The 16042-nt window shown below is 36.6% G+C and overlaps 3 protein-coding genes across 6 annotated transcripts in view; all 3 read right to left on the bottom strand.

The window, feature by feature from the left end:
- Nucleotides 1-358: 358 nt before the first annotated feature.
- On the bottom strand, nt 359-2092 carry LOC133674079 (glucosamine 6-phosphate N-acetyltransferase). 3 transcript variants are annotated; one of them, XM_062095049.1, is made up of 2 exons: nt 1984-2092; nt 359-976 (listed from the first exon to the last, which is right to left on the bottom strand). In XM_062095049.1, exon 2 carries the CDS (start codon nt 922-924, stop codon nt 469-471), a length of 456 nt encoding a protein of 151 aa, XP_061951033.1. In that variant the 5' UTR covers nt 925-976; nt 1984-2092; the 3' UTR covers nt 359-468. The 3 variants fall into 3 exon arrangements, with proteins under 3 accessions (XP_061951033.1, XP_061951035.1, XP_061951034.1); XM_062095051.1 differs by having other exon boundaries at nt 359-941; nt 1984-2086; XM_062095050.1 differs by having other exon boundaries at nt 359-970; nt 1984-2058.
- Nucleotides 2093-3816: 1724 nt separating this feature from the next.
- On the bottom strand, nt 3817-10907 carry LOC133674398 (glutamyl-tRNA(Gln) amidotransferase subunit A, chloroplastic/mitochondrial). 2 transcript variants are annotated; one of them, XM_062095479.1, is made up of 10 exons: nt 10158-10907; nt 9745-10056; nt 8678-8857; nt 8488-8582; nt 7951-8026; nt 7655-7732; nt 7367-7460; nt 7209-7258; nt 5276-5389; nt 3817-4157 (listed from the first exon to the last, which is right to left on the bottom strand). In XM_062095479.1, exons 1-10 carry the CDS (start codon nt 10680-10682, stop codon nt 4056-4058), a joined length of 1626 nt encoding a protein of 541 aa, XP_061951463.1. In that variant the 5' UTR covers nt 10683-10907; the 3' UTR covers nt 3817-4055. The 2 variants fall into 2 exon arrangements, with proteins under 2 accessions (XP_061951463.1, XP_061951465.1); XM_062095481.1 differs by lacking the exon at nt 3817-4157 and adding an exon at nt 5757-5842.
- Nucleotides 10908-11005: 98 nt separating this feature from the next.
- Nucleotides 11006-16042, bottom strand: part of LOC133674705 (cell division cycle protein 27 homolog B-like) — a 7625-nt gene continuing 2588 nt past the window's right edge. The window contains exons 6-15 of the mRNA XM_062095915.1: nt 15798-15967; nt 14885-15101; nt 14427-14653; nt 14278-14343; nt 13552-13671; nt 13221-13297; nt 12453-12572; nt 12098-12317; nt 11706-11987; nt 11006-11405 (exon numbers count right to left, since the gene is read on the bottom strand). Coding sequence (XP_061951899.1) covers nt 11355-11405; nt 11706-11987; nt 12098-12317; nt 12453-12572; nt 13221-13297; nt 13552-13671; nt 14278-14343; nt 14427-14653; nt 14885-15101; nt 15798-15967 — 1550 coding nt within the window. The 3' untranslated portion in view covers nt 11006-11354. The remainder of the gene's footprint in view (nt 11406-11705; nt 11988-12097; nt 12318-12452; nt 12573-13220; nt 13298-13551; nt 13672-14277; nt 14344-14426; nt 14654-14884; nt 15102-15797; nt 15968-16042) is intronic.

The raw sequence follows: 16042 nt of genomic DNA, 5'->3' as shown, positions 1-16042 counted from the left end.
TATTATATTACAGTAACGTATGCCCCACGAACTCAGACATAAAACCTAACCAAACAAGCAAGAACAAACACAAAGCAACAGGCTGCAAGGCAGAGAAGGTATGGCCCCATGGTAGTTGAATCCTCAGCAATGTGAATTTCCGATTTCAAAATACGATTTGATATTCAAGTTTCAGTTTTCTTTTTAATGCTCACAAATAAAGGCTAGAAATGTAGATCAAATCCATTGTTAAGATTTATACTTTTTACTTGTGAATAATTGAGTGTAGTTCGATCTGTACTGCATACAACTTCAAGTTAATTCCAGGAACATGGTTGCAGAAATGAGTGGAATTACAAAGTGGAGCCAATAAAAGGGGTGGAACGTAAAGGATTTGGATTTTTTTATCAGCTCAAGTTTGCAAGGGATGGCAAGGAGAATCAGAAGTTCAACAAATATTGACAAGAAAGAGGACACAAATTTTATTTCTTAAATAAAATACTTCACCATTTGAACTTCTTTCTGCTTGTAACCACATTTCTCGTAAAATGCTTTGTTCTCAAGACTGCAATCAAGAATCACCTTGTAGCACCCCATTGAATGAGCATGATCTGTAAGAAAATCAATAATTTTCTTTCCTAATTGCATCCCTCGGGCGGCAGAATCAACCACAACATCTTCGATATGTCCAACTTTACCACAATTCCTCAAGAACTTCTTTTCAATAAAAACACTCCCAGTTGCAATAATCTTCCCAGAACGATCATCTTCAATCACACAAATAAGATGGTCATCACCATATGAGTTGATCTCTTGAAAACGCTCTTCAAACTCCTTATCCGAAACAGAATCACAAATGGTTAATTGTTGCAATAGCTCTATGAAACCTTTGCTTTTATCTAATATCTCTAGTTTCCGGACTTCCAACTTGTGCTCAGCATCCATTGAGCTGTGGTGCAACTCTAGTTCAATGATGAAAACATTAAACCAGCTGAAACTACAGAGCATGAGAAAATCAAAACTCCCAGATTATACAGACTAATAAGAGATGAAAAGGAAACAAAGTCCTGTTTCTAAATTCCAAAAACTTATAGAAAACTTAGTATCCTCTTTCATATGACTAGAATATCATGACTTTCTAATCAAATGCATAGCATAATCTAGCACCCGAACTACAGCACTAAGAAAAAATGCCATAACTACAACATTTAGCTTATAATTGCTTGTTTACAGAAGTTCAAGTTTATAAGATCTAGGCGATCATCATCCTTGAAGCTCAAGTGAAAGTCATCATAATAACAACATTGGAGAAATTCATAGCTTTAAGGAAAAAAAATTAAAAGAAAAGGTCAGATTAAATGATGCTATTTGATTATACTTTGGAGGATGATTTCTTCACAAACAAGATAATAACATCACAAAAAAAACAAAAAAACCCTAAGACAGCTATTATGGTATTTTACTTCTCCGCGAGTGGAATGCAACATCAATTCAACTGTCCCAAAAGTTACACTTTCTGACAAGTGCTTCCACAAATCAGTCTTTCTATTAGCTTCCCTTCCTGTTTAAGCACTGCATATAAAAACTATTTCCTTTTAGCCCTAATTCTTATAGAAGAAAGAACATCAAGTTTTTTACTGTCATTACCTTGAATTCCCAAAAAGAAACCTTACTTGTTACTTCCAGTCAACAGCTAATAAACAAGCAATGGTGACCTAAGATTCTGGTTCCCTCGTAAGACTTGGTACGGATCTACGTAATGCAATCCCATTCTACTTTTTTGGGTTAAATTCGTGTTGAATGAAATCTTCAATCTCTGAATTACACTTACATTATTAAACAAATTTGATACCACCAAGACTCTTTCTTTCTAAAAAAAGACACCTACCTACTCACCCACGAGATTAAACATGATGCAAGCTAAATATACCAGCAAAGAAAAGGAGATCATAGAAATAATAAAAAAGGCGGAAAAATCAAAGGATCTGTTGAAGATTGGCTTACAGTTGAAGCTTGTGTTGGCGCAGTCCAGGTGTTTGATGCAAATGGTTGTGAGAGAGAGTTGCAAACTTGCAGATATAGTAAAAAGTTTACAGTATTAAACATTTAGGCTGGGCTGGGCTGGGAGGATCAGGATTCCTTGATTTCAAAGTCAGGCCTGCTTATCCAAACCTCTTTTTTTTTTTATTACTAAATACTTTTATATATTGAGTTGTTAATTATTATTTTTTTCATTAATTTCTATATGATTGTTAACAACTAGGTATGATTTTAATAAAAATAAATTCTTGTAATTTTATAAAATAAGTATTTAAGTGATTACAAACTTTGATGTAAATTTAAGGATTCTATGAAGTTAGCGTGGCAAGTAAGTATCGACTCATCTTATATTTTATGGATTCTTATTTTTTATTATTATTAATATGGATATCTGGATAAATTTACGTATACCTCGACTAATCTCACGGGTTTTAAAACTAATGATCATATAAACCTCCAATAGCTTTAAAATTTGTGGGACTCTAACTAGTGATTTTTAAAGAGTAAATTTAGAATCTAACCAATTAAATTATACCTTTAAATATCAATTCCAATTTTACATGTGCTTAAAGAAGTGATGCACCAAAATTAAGAGATTAAAACAGTTATAATGTTCATAAATGGATGAATTTAACATTGCTCTACATATGTCAAAAGGGATTTTTAGGTATTCCCGGTTTTAGGTGAGGAGCAAGAAAAAATATACATGCTAGCATCATCTAGTAATTTTTCACATCATTGCAATTTAATGTCGTTTTTTTCCAAATTACTGACTAGTTTGATTGACTTTGTTTTTGCCTTTAAAAGCACGTTTTTGCTTTGAATTATTTTTTTTATAATTTTAAATTGTTTTAATATACTAATATTAAAAATAAATTTTATAAAAATATTATTTTAATGTATTTTAAAATAAAAAATACTTTAAAAAACAACCACCATCATAATTTTAAATATTTCCTTATTTGGAACACGCTGCATTTCCCAAAAAATTAACCTTTTTTTTTCTAAAATTATTTTTTATATATTTTTGAATTGTTTTAATTTATTTATGTCAAAAATAATTTTTAAAAAATAAAAAATTATATATTATTTTAATACATTTTTAAACTTAAAAACAGCCAAAACATTTACCTCTTTCCTCTTTCAGCAACCCTGCTCCGCCGAGCAGGTCCACCAGGCACCTGTAAGGCTGCAATCGGGGCATTATTCCATAAACATTCCTCATCGTATCAGAATAATGTCTTCCCTCTTGAACCTTTCCACCATGCACGCATGCACTCAGTACCCAGTAATTTGGCATGGGGCTTTCAAGACAATCGGAAGCGTATAATAATCAGGGGTGATGCCAGCATGGGACATGGATACATAGATTTGTAGTGCTTTATTAGGAGTATCTAGTCTAGTATAACATCTTAATGATGTTGTTCCAATGGAATGGGACACTATAAAAGTCAAGAAAGTGGGTGTGAATAACATGGGCATAACTTTGGTTTAATTCTCGTATGCCCTGCAGTTTGATAATTGGGTTGCTATGGTTTTATCCGGGTCTTGGCTTGAATGTTGTGCTGGTGGTGGCTTTGTTGGGAGCTGAGAGTCAAAATGTGTGGTACTTGGAGCAAGACTGTAATGGAGGTGTTTGCATGCTTGAGGTTTCCGAAGCCCGAGTAGGCGACGGTACTGGAACAAGTTGATGCACATGTCGAGGGACTAAAAAGATGCTCTGTTTTTCTTATATCTACGAAACTCCAGTTCAACAAAGATATCTTGGACTGATTGTGAGAGGTATATAACAAAGAGTTATGGGGACAACCAAAATTTCATTTCAATTTGAACAGTCCAATTACAATGACTAACAAGAGCTTCAACCGAACTCCAACACAATTGTGTGGGTTGGAAAGATCTGTATAGGCTGCTTCACGTCAAACCATAAGGTTCACCAAACAGTGTTCTACTCGAGTTTTTCAGGCATTCTATCTGAACTTGACTTCTAATTCTATAACCTAAAAGGCAAAGACAGCATTACTGTTGGGACAGCATTACTGTTGAGAATATGCAAGATCATCTGCTACTATGGGAGGAACAAATCTGCAACCTTGAAGAGTCTGCTCAAATATATGACCAACTTTGAGCAACTTAGCCTGCATTTACAGTAACATGAACAAGTAATCAATAACTTTCTTGCTTGCTCAACATTTGAAATAAAACCAACCATTCACGACAAAAGATAGCAAACGTTTGATGTAGCTCTCCTTAAACAAGCATTTGCCATTTCTCTACGTGCTTCATAGCAAAATGCCACGACCATCTCACACATTCATAAAGCTACACTAGTCTATAATCATATGTTTACTTCTGGTGAGTGATGACATAGAGTCGTAAGGGTTACAGAAAAAAGGCCTGACCAATGCACAACATGAACAAATGGTGTTTCGAGCATGCTTCAAGGAAAGGATTAGTGAAAGCAAAGCACAAATGATTGAATAATAGCACTAACATGAACCAATTAGGGAGAGCAATTTCAGTCTGACCTAACAGATATCCAACCCAATCCACTTGGAAAAAACCCAGATTTCACCTAACTGGAGGGGCACAGGACAGAGAAGGTTTTTGCAGCCCTGACCCACATCTAAATAATATTTATTTTGTATATATTGTTAATTTATTAGTTTGTTGCTAACTTTTTACATTATAACTATATCTAAAAACCTTGAGAATGAAGGTCTCAAAGCATGCTTGACAACATGGCACGAAAATTAAATTAACGTTAAAAAAACCACCATCATCATAAAAGGAGAGACTATAAGTTATCTCTTATATTTCATCTAACCATGAACAACAAGATATATTGTCTATCTTTCATTGTTTTTTCCAATAATAAATTACTTAATCTTCTTCAAATCAACTATTTACAACCCAAATCCAACATGGATTAGATTGAAACCTGACCAGAATCAGACCTGCTTTAGTGCTAGGGATGGGTAGGCAAAACCTGGCTCAACTGAAGCTGATCCTACTTCCAAAACCAAAGGTACAACTACCTAAGAAAAAATACAGATGTAACTATCCCAAATTTGGTCCTCGCCTAGAGCTAATACCTCCTTGGAATCCGTTCCCCCACTAATTGCTCCTTATTCTTATATCTTCCTATACTACATAAACATCCATTTCTCTTGGTTAAGTTTTTCAAAGGAAAAAAAGGTGAAATTCGTATCTCTAAGCCATAATAGAATTTGTAAAAAATACAAGTTTTCAATACCTCATCAAATGCTGCACCAATCATTTGAAGACCAACAGGAAGTCCTACAGGCCCCCCTTCAACAAATCCACATGGCAAAACCAATGCAGGTAGCCCTGCCAAGTTAACATTGACCTGCAAGCGAGGATATAGTTGCTTAATGTGAGAAACAAACATAAGAGTAATCTTGGCTGCAGGAAATAAATGGAATGACTGTAAAGAACCAATGAAAGAAAAAATTCTGGAGCAAGAAAAAAAATACAGATGAATTCAGAAGGCAGGATATGTCATACCAATTCTAAGGCTTCAAACTATTTTAACCAAAATAAACCACAACTCAAATTTTCAGAAATCTATAAAGCACATTTTCTTGGAAAAGTAATGAATCTGTGTTGGATGATGAGGATTTCAACTTTTGTCTTATAACAGCACTATTAGTCTATTATTTACCTCCTTTTGTGTTTACATGGTGAAACAGATGGTAGAGAAACATAAGACTTGCCGTATAAACACTGTCCAACATTTTTTTACTTCACTGCAGTTTAGTTCTCAAAGCAATAATATCACTCTCATAGTGAAGATGCATTTCTGGTGAACAAACAAGAGAAAATTAGCTAAGTCAACTTGTAGAAATTTTTCCAACATCTGCATGGTTCGCTTATAGCAAAGCAAACAAGAATAAAGCTACGAAATATTGGTCCAAGCCATTCTACAAGTCCATCACGGTCCTCTACCCTTGAAGTAAAAACATGATTGGTGAACATTCTGTAGCCACATGAAATTATTCCAATAATGATTACTTTAGGGGCTGAATTTCAACTAATACAATATTTATACCATATTTGCAATTCTGGAATTATATACTAATCAAGGTCCAATTTGTAACTATAGAGTATGGACAATTGGAGAAACCATACGATTTGAGGCGCCATATTCAACAAAGGACTGAAATGCTATACGCAAAAGGAGCCAAAGGTCCAGGAGGATAAGGCAGGATCTATGACTGCTACTTGGAACCGTGAGAAGTAATGTGAAATGTGGCATGATAGGTTTGAAATAGGGCTCCTTAAGGCCAATCAAAGCTGGCCCTGACCATTTCTGGTGAAATTTGTGAGTGTAACCATGTGACACTCTGGACATGTGGCACCTGCATAGCCATTGGTGTATTTGACACCTGGTAACAGCCATGTTGTCACATCTCTTGCCTATAAATATCCCTTGTTTATGTCATTTGAGGGATTGCTGAACATTTTTGGGCTTCATAGCTTCTCTCTCTAAGTTCTCTCTCTAATAACATCTCTGGTAATTGCTTCAAGAGCACTCTTTTCTTCTCTCTCTCTAAGTTCCACACTATCTCTCTCTAGATTGTTTATTATATATAGCTAAACATTTCCTTAAAAAGAATATCCAGATCAAGAACATCTCTGGTAATTGCTTCAAGAGCACTCTTTTCCTAACTACTGAAACTTTCCTTGGAGTACTGATAATCACCTCCCATAAACTCACTTATGCTGGGATTGCATGTTCCTCCCTAGGCCTCTATCAATTGCATTTCCTACTTACGATGTTATTTATATAGAAAACATCCTTGCTATCCATTCATCTGCTGAGGAGCCGCTTCACAGTTTCCAACCCATGTTCACTTCAAAACAATACCCAAATTCCATATATAAAGATCCAACACCATATATCTTCTGATGCCATTTTAGTGCACTTAAAGGTCAAGTACCGACCCAAATCTATTTAATCTCTATCATTCTCTCAAACAACAAAAGTATACCAATTGTGAACTCCAGAACTGCAGCCTGCACAAACCATGCCTTCTAATTTTTAACCTAAGGCATTATCTCCCTCCATCTCTCCCTCTCTCTCCCACCATTTCAAAACAGGAAAGAGGGACAGGGGAATGACATGAACGGGCAAGTAAAACATAAAGCAGCAGAGAAATTCTCACAGTCATAATGTCGCCTGCATACATTGCCAAAGGATCGTTTTTCTTTTCACCTGTAAATATTGAGAGCAATTATGTCATTACCTATTAAATTGAATCATTGTCAAAGCAAAGGTATGAATAACATGTCTGCCAAAGCCAAAAAGTTGTAGGCACCATACCAATTTTATATGCAGCAGACGGCGCCACAGGAGAAATTAGGATGTCATTATCATCTAATGCATCCTTGAAGCTTTTCCGAATTAAGGTCCTCACCTAAAACACTATTATAATCATGAATTTCTTCTTGAAGACCTAAAGTTCTTAAAATAACTGGGTTTAATAGGAATTTTTTATGTCAGAATTCAGATTCTCTAAAAATCATGAAACTGTAACCATTAAGAACAAGAATTTAAGTATCCATCTTCAAACAGTAAAGTTTAGATACTCTAATTAAAGGAAATATTTACCTGTTGGGCACGCTTGTAGTATGCGTCATAATAACCAGCTGAGAGCGCATATGTTCCCATCAAGATTCTCATTTGGACCTGAAAATATGCAATAAATACTACTTCAAGGGTCTTGTCTGTGCATGGCTAATCTGTATTTTCAGTTGATGTGATAATAGCCATAAGCAGTCTATTATAATGGGAGCTGGTGATAATACCTTGCAACATCTCAAATAATATTTGACTATACCATTTTTTTTTCCAAAGAAAAAAGAACAGAACAACTTCTTTACAATGACTGCCAGGATGGTACATACCTCGGGACCAAATCCTTTTGCTCGGGAATCATTATAAAGAGCATTTAACTCTTCAGCAAAAACTTGGTTCCCATACCTACATGCCAATGTAGAAGAATGATTGCTTGTCTATATATCTAGACAATATAGATATGCAAGAAGAGGCAAAAACTGGACATCAACAAAAACAATTTTTTCTATTTTTTTTTTAATTTTTATGGGGTGCTTAATATTGTAAGCAGCTACAAAACAGCACCTCAGTGCAAAAGTTTGAAATAAATCAAGATAACTAGTCTATAGCCCAACTGTGGTCTTATTTTATACTACATTGTACAGGCAGAGAAATGGAATATGACTCAAACATATGAAACAAACTCAACAATGCGAAATCTGTAAACACTCACTTATAGCTCTATACGCCTTAACTTAATTTAAAATGTTTACCATGTCATCTTCTGTCTAAACTGGAAGTGCTGAATTACATAGAACCATACAACATATATAGTTCTGTTGAAAGCAACAAAAATATCGAATGAGAACTAATTGTCAGAGAATTACCTGACACCATCATAACGTGATAAGTTGGAAGATGATTCTGATGAAGCAAGAATATAATAGGCTGGTAAACCAAGGGAGAAAGATGGCAATGAGACCTGTAAATCAATTCGCCAAATAGGAAACAAAAAGTATCAGCCAAATCTGGTAGCCAAAAAACACATGTCTGCTGAGTGAAGGTTATAAGTTAGACCTCCGTCACAGTACATCCTAGTTCTTCAAGATGTGAAGCGGCACCACTAATTGCAGATTTTACTCCATTGTCCACGCCATCTTCAAGAGTTTCACGGATAAGACCAACCTTCAACCCCTTCAATGGTTTCGATTCCACTAGATTTATAGAAGTGAATTGCGATGAAAAATCAGGAACTTCCTGAAAAGTGAAACTATTATGGTAAGGAACAGTCTTTTTCTTTTTTGAAACAAAGAATAAAGAAGAATACAAGAAGAAGAATAACACATCCTCCAAAAAGAGAATACAAGAAAGAAAATAAAACTAAACAGGGCTTTGAAACCCTATAGAATGATAAACCAGAAAATATAGGAAATCAATCCAAAATGCTTAATTGGGGTCCCTCCTAATTGTTGAAGACTTGCTGCTCTAGCTGGACTGTATGGGTTTCAGAAATATGATGTTTTTCTAAATTCAATTGCTTCAGGATAGCTGCTAACATTACCTATTTTTTATTTTTTTTAGCTGAGTTATTAGCATTCCAGGAGAATAGAAGAGCTTATTTTACATTAAATCAGACCATAAAGGAAGATATGAAAAAGATCACCTCGCAGCATCCACACCACCCACTCTTTGATTGGAGGAGTGTGACTATTCTGACCACAAAATCAAACTATTTTATCGTAGATCCAAACTGAAAGATATGCATATTCAAATTCAACGGAAAAGCTCTGAGCAGAAACACAACAACACCATGGCCATTGCAATCCAGGAGAACTCAATTTCATGTTGGTTCTTTTAGCAACAAGTACAGAATGCATGTTGCATTGATCAACATGCTTGCTTATACGAGTGATGGTGACACTTTCAGCTACAGGTAACTACATTAACTCTAACAGTCCCGTCAATGACCAGAAAAGTCCACGTTTCCCTTAATGCATGAAAATTTCAGTTGCTTCCTCTTAAGCAAGCATCAGAATCTGAAGTTTTGTCAGCTAGTAAATTTATGAGACAAACTCACAGTTTCTCAAAGCAAGAAATCAAAGAGAATTGATTGACCTTAGTGGATAAAATAGAAGAATTCTTACTCGGTTACTACTAGTGGCATCAAATCTATCACGACCAGAAATTGCGTGAAGGAGGATGCCAGTATCAGCAACTGAAGTACCAAAGCATCCGATAACATCAAGTGATGATGCATACGCCATGAGCCCAAATCTGGAGACACGCCCATATGTTGGCTTCAATCCAACAACGCCACAAAATGATGCTGGTTGCCTTACACTTCCACCAGTATCACTACCAAGTGACACCATACATTGCCGAGCAGAAACAGCTGCAGCCGATCCGCCTGACGATCCACCAGGCACCCGAGACAAGTCCCATGGATTAGCAGTCACCTGTTAGAAAATGAACAGCAGAAACTACCAATGCCTGTCAAGTGTTTGTTTGTTTGTTTGATTGTTCCCATGAGTCAAAAATTAAGAAGAAAGAAGAAGACCTGGAAAGAAGAAGCTTCAGTGGTACTTCCCATGCCAAACTCATCCAAATTAGTCTTTCCAATCAAAATCCCATCTTTTTCCTTCACTCTCCTAACCGCTGTTGCGTCGAACGGAGCCTTGTAGTTCTCCAGGATGCGGGAGCCACCTGTTGAAGGCATGTCAGCAGTACAGATATTGTCCTTGACCCCAACAAGGACCCCAGCAAGGGGGCCGACATCCTCTCCTTTTTCAATCTTGCGGTCGATTAGCTGGGCATCTCTTAAAAGGGTGTCGGAGATGTGGAGGAAGGAGTGGAGGTGGGGCTCGGTTAGGGAGAGGCGGGAAATGTAGGACTCAGCTAGTTGGGTGGCAGTGGTTTGGCGGGAGAGGAGGGCGCGGCGGAGGGTGAGGATTTGAGATGAAGGCGGGGAGGATTGGTCCTGTGAAGCTGAAGCAGACGCAACGGTGAAGAAAGAGCGGAGGGGTTTAAGGTGAAGAGGGATTCGAGAAAGGGAGCGAGGGGGCTGCTGCAGTGTGGATAGCATTTCTTTCTTTGATTTCCTGTGAGGGAGAATGATCGAGTCTAATCTAATCTATGGATGAAAATCATGAAATGGTAGGAAATCTGCCTTGTAACTTCAGTTTTGTGGCATGGGATGAGATGAGCTGAGACGAAAAGGCTTATCCAGTTTCGAAATAGTGTGACGAGAGAAAGGATTATGGACATGGCCTATACCACCTTTTTTTTCTTTTCTTTTTATGTATTTGGGACCTCGCTTCTCGTGTCTTTGCCAAATCAAGTCATTATGCCCATTGAAATCATAGTTGTGGACATTATCAAAAAGAAGAGAGTTCAAATGACAGTAGATGGGCCAAGAGAATAAATTTGATCTATAAAAAAAATACATATGAATAATACAACCATTTCATCTTGACATATGATTATACAACTATTGGGACAAGTATGGCAGTTTCTAGGGCCTTTGTCACCTCAAGTCTTCTGCCAGCATGTTAATCACCTTCAAAACTGAGGTCACTTCTGCAAGAGCTGCCACCTGAAAGGGCCGCCACATGCCAAATAAACGCCCGGGATCAAGCTCTTGTATTCGTTATTCATCGAAAGCACGAGCAGGCCATCCTCCTTGGGGCCAGCAGCTGTAAGCTGCACAATTTGCGTTGTGTTCCCTTCTGCCTAAGTGTCTCCAATGTTAAAAGACCTACAAGCTGTCTTCTAATTCATCTGGTACATGCAGCTTCTCAATGGCAGCCTGTCAAATATTAAGAAATAAGATGTCAACAGAAAGTAACTCCACCCTAACGAAGAAAAAACATGGGAGGCTAAAAGCTAGATTCCACCGTTCAGGTGAATTAGGCATTGAGTCCAGTTAAAATCAATCTGTGGAAGAAAAAAAAAGCGTTTCCTCTCTGAAGTTCAAGCTCTGACCAATGCTATGAATTGTTGAGTATACAAGGTAAATTTCAGAATCCTTTTTTCTCAGCAAATAAATTTGCTTTCACATTTAATTACCAATGTTAGAAGGCAAGAGATTGCGAAATAAACCAATCACCTTTATTGTAGCCACGTCGGTTGCTGATGGTTTCAAATCCAAAGCAAGACCAAAGTGAAGCATTGCCTTCTCATGCATGTTACGCCTCTTATAAATTTTACCCATCAAAGCATAAACACTGCTTTCACGAGGAGCATACTCTTTCAGCTCCTCTAGGACTTCTAAAGCTTCATCAAAGCTTTCCAAGCTCACAAGTATATTAGCCTTTTGATACATGGGAAGAGGGTTCTTCTTATCAGCTAAAATTGCCCTCTCCATCATCTCCAGAGCTTCCTCATTTCTCTGTTTTTTTAAAAAAAAAAATCAAAGAGGGGGGAAATGAGAAGAAAGTCATAGGAACATTATCAATTTTGGAATCCAAAATTTCACAATCAATTTGCATATGGTGCAACCTTTAAGGCATGTAAAGCAGTCCCAAGATAAGACATTATCACCGAAGAACACGGATTTATTTGGAAAGCCATTCGGAAGTGATGCTCAGAAAACTCGTTTTTCTCTTGCCGAAGATAGACCATCCCAAGCCCATGCCAGGAATTGTAATGTCTAGCATCTATCCTTAGGGCACTCTGGTAACTCTTAATTCCATTCTCAAAATCCTCCAAGGCAACATATCTGCAGGTAACAAAGTAATTGCAAGAAAATTATATGAAACCTGAATCCAGCATTTAATATGGAATTCTATCATTTGAAAATACAAATATGTCAGTTATCAAGAGAAAAGAAAAAAAAAGGAACCAAGGGACCTACTCATGACCGCACAAGGTGTGTGCATATGCAAATCTTGAATCAAGCTGTACGGCTCGCTGAAAATTTTTCAAGGCAGTTTCATGGTCTTTCTGCAGACTATAGCAATTTCCAGTAGCACACCTGCATGCCCATTTAACCTGAATGAGTGACAAATGAGGATGATGATGATGATGATAAGAACAGGTAATGATGAATACAGCTGCAGAAAAGTAAATTAAGCACACTTGATGTTTTAACAAACTGAAATCACCCAGCCTTGTGCTATGCCCAAACTTATTTCATGCACATTCAAAGAAGGATCATAATGTCTCTATAACATACAACATCACCTGTCAACCATCCTAAAAGCAACCACTGAAATGAGCAGATCACCTAGTTAGGCAAAGATGACATGAAATTGTGAATGAATACAAAAGGACCCTTCCCTCATAAACATCCACAAAGCTATAAACAGGTATCCAGATTTCAAGATACCAGCTTCATTATGGAACAATTTTAGTAATTATTCAACAAAGCATTCCTGCATCTGAGGGTATACGCTTTACTCTTTGAGGTCCACAAGGACGAGAGAAAAACAAAGGCCAAAAAATAATGAGCAGCATAGACAACTTTACTGCTGCTTTTGTGAAGAAAAATATGTATAACAGCTCAGAGGAGAAATTTAAGGTGATAACCACCATGTAACAAGTGAAAGCTAGATTGTGAACAGGTAAATGAAAAACAAAAGGCAATGAAAGCACTATATGTTAAAAGGTATAAGAGCACTACCAAGATTGAGGAGCTAAACGATCAGTTGATATCAGTTCTTGAGCCAGGTAACTTAACTTCATGTCTTCCTTCAAATGCTGCAACAAATGCAAGAATAAAACTTCATCTAAAGTAAGAAATAGATATACCAGAATTGCATGAGTGCATCAAGCATTACAATTGGAATATAATGACTAGTTTCTAGGAATAAAACCCTATATTATCCTGATTTCCAAAGGCAGAGACCAGAAGTCTGTATCCTTTACATTTTAGGAGTATGGACTATAAGCTAAGCAGAATAAACCAGAAGCATGGAATGTGTTACCAGAACCTCCTATATAGATAGACTCACATAAAGAACCGTAGAATATACATCCAACCCTTCTAAACTGTAAGGTGATGCTCGCCGGGCAAGACTGAAGGCTCTATCAGCTTCCAAATAATCCACTAATTCAACATATGCTTTTCCAACCTGCATTCAAAATGCAAGCATGTCCAGTAATGCATAGCATGCAGATGGTATAAAATCAGAGCAAACAGTCATTTTGAGAGAAGCACACATGAGAAAGCAAAAAAAAAAAGAAGCATGGGATCCACAATGGATACATTCCAGTTCTAAACAAACCAAAACTAACGGGAGGGAAAAATAAAGTGGAATCTCTTTAAATACACAAAGTTAATAAAATTGACTGCTTCTAACTTTAAGCCAGTATTAAAAAAAATTATCACTGATATCATCAAAAACTGATGATGGCAGAGTTTCAAAAGGTAAGTTTTAAAAAGTTCCAGAATGCATACAATTAAATTACAAACATGAAAATTCAAGAAGGAAATTTTTTATAAAATTTTTATTTCCATGACAGTTTTTACATTTCAACTCAAAATAGCACACACTCAATTCTGAAATTTCAATAACTATCAATAATTAATTAAGTAAATATGCAATGGTATCTAGTATATTCATCATCAATCTCATCACTAGTTTTCTGTGTATCTATCAGTGAGACAAGTGCATCCTAAGCAGCAAGAAAAGAAATCAAGAAAACAAGGTGATTCATATTCAACTACCGATTTTTACCTGGCAAAGCACCCAGCCCGTATTATAATGCTTGTGTGGTAGTTTCATGTAGACATCCAGTGCATCCTGTACTACCAAGAAACTAGACGGTGAAAAACATTCCTGAAAATATTAGTAACTTTGATCTTTTAGCAAACACCAGTTAATACCTGACATCTGTACATGCAAGAAAGTCTATAACCTTCCCCAAGAGTTCTCAGGAGGCCTAATATTTCTAAAGCACCACTTAAGATACATGAAGGACTTGCGATAACCCCACCAACAGGCATGGTTGCTACTTCTGTTTCAAGAGATCTAGAATCCCCAGTGAGTGATAGACTACAATTTGATGATGTATTATTTGCACGTGAATCATCAAAAGCCTCATTCCGTATCCCTTAATAAGATTAAAATCAAAATTTTCAAGCAACTGGTTAGATAGTCAATAAGCAGACAGAAGACCAAAAGAATTCGTACTGCAAAACAATAAAAAATAGCGACAAAAAGAAGATAACTTGATATTTCAAGTTAAGTCCACCGCACTAACACAAGCAACATTTCAGCCAACTCCAATGTTAATACGGATTTACATGTCTACAAATTAGTCAAACAAAAGAAGAACAATCACCTTCATCATAATTTTCATTGACCCATGACTGTCCCTTGCGAACTGTCACTGAACGTATTGCCATGGAACTAAACTTGGAACCCCCAAGATATTTAGGAGAGTTGTTAGTTCCATTCCCTGCAACCAGTGTAGAACTAGTATTTTGGTTGGATCCTGCTTCTGCAGCAAGCCTTGTACTTCGCCGAGGGCCAGAATCAGAAAATAACCTCCCAGAAATCTGAAAAGAAATGAGGGGCATTGATGTTTTGGAAACTACTGAACGATTCATTAAGCAAAGAAAAGATGGACAGAGCAATAGCAGGTTTGACCAAGGCATGTTGACAACGTCACACAAGATATAAAAACCTTAATAAGAGTTAATGTCAATATAACATGCCCAAACAACTAGCAAAATGGAAAGGAAGCCTTCCATACACAGATAAAAATCAATCATGCATGCCCCATGGTGTAATCAAGATGAAAATACTTGAAGATGTGTCGACAAGGTCAATTAACAAACTTAAATTCCATAAAACAATTAAGTTAGTGAACAGGAAGGTTAAAAATCCCCCACAAGAAATGCTTACAGGATAAACCAAGTCTGGACCATGAAGACAAGGGACGACGGAAAATCACAGCACAGATAAACTTAATTGGATAAAGCACAGGGAAAAACAGAAACAAAAGATCTCAAAGGTGCTATATTCAGCTCCAAATATAGAAATTTGCATTATGAAATGTCTCCTCATACAAGGAAAACAAACCCACAGATCTTCCTTATTTCAAGTGCAGTATAATAAGTGCTTCACAACTGAGACCTGAAATACTAGATCATTTCTTTTAAAACAAAAGGCATAGAGTTTCAAAGTTTAGCTTGAAAGAGATATTGGAGACACAAAATTAAGAAAAGAAAGGCTGTATTAGAGCTCTTAACCTTCCGCAATTTCCCTTCATCAACAAACTTTCTTCGAGGGGCCTGCATATTAGAATTCAAAGTTGACCTTGCACTGTTATCAAAACCAGGCATGCTAGGATTGGAACCATTTGGCTGCATGTTTCTACACAGTGGTGGTGGGGCAACACTCGACAACTGCAAAATATAGTCTCATGAGCAAAAAAATACAAAACAATGAAACATGCTATGGAAAAGAACACCAAATTTAAGTAAACAATGTTTGG

The sequence above is a fragment of the Populus nigra genome, chromosome 15, assembly GCF_951802175.1.
Source record: "Populus nigra chromosome 15, ddPopNigr1.1, whole genome shotgun sequence".
Taxonomy (NCBI): domain Eukaryota; kingdom Viridiplantae; phylum Streptophyta; class Magnoliopsida; order Malpighiales; family Salicaceae; genus Populus; species Populus nigra.
This window is presented reverse-complemented; position numbering and strand designations above follow the sequence as displayed.

Bases quoted from the DNA above. Each gene is read 5' to 3' on its own strand.
- LOC133674398 (XM_062095479.1), bottom strand. From the start codon at position 10,682: ATGCTATCCACACTGCAGCAGCCCCCTCGCTCCCTTTCTCGAATCCCT. The intron at 7,461-7,654 runs GTAAATATTTCC...ATAGTGTTTTAG, and splicing joins ACTACAAGCGTGCCCAACAG to GTGAGGACCTTAATTCGGAA. The intron at 5,390-7,208 runs GTGAGAATTTCT...CCTCGCTTGCAG, and splicing joins ATGCAGGCGACATTATGACT to GTCAATGTTAACTTGGCAGG.
- LOC133674079 (XM_062095049.1), bottom strand. From the start codon at position 924: ATGGATGCTGAGCACAAGTTGGAAGTCCGGAAACTAGAGATATTAGAT.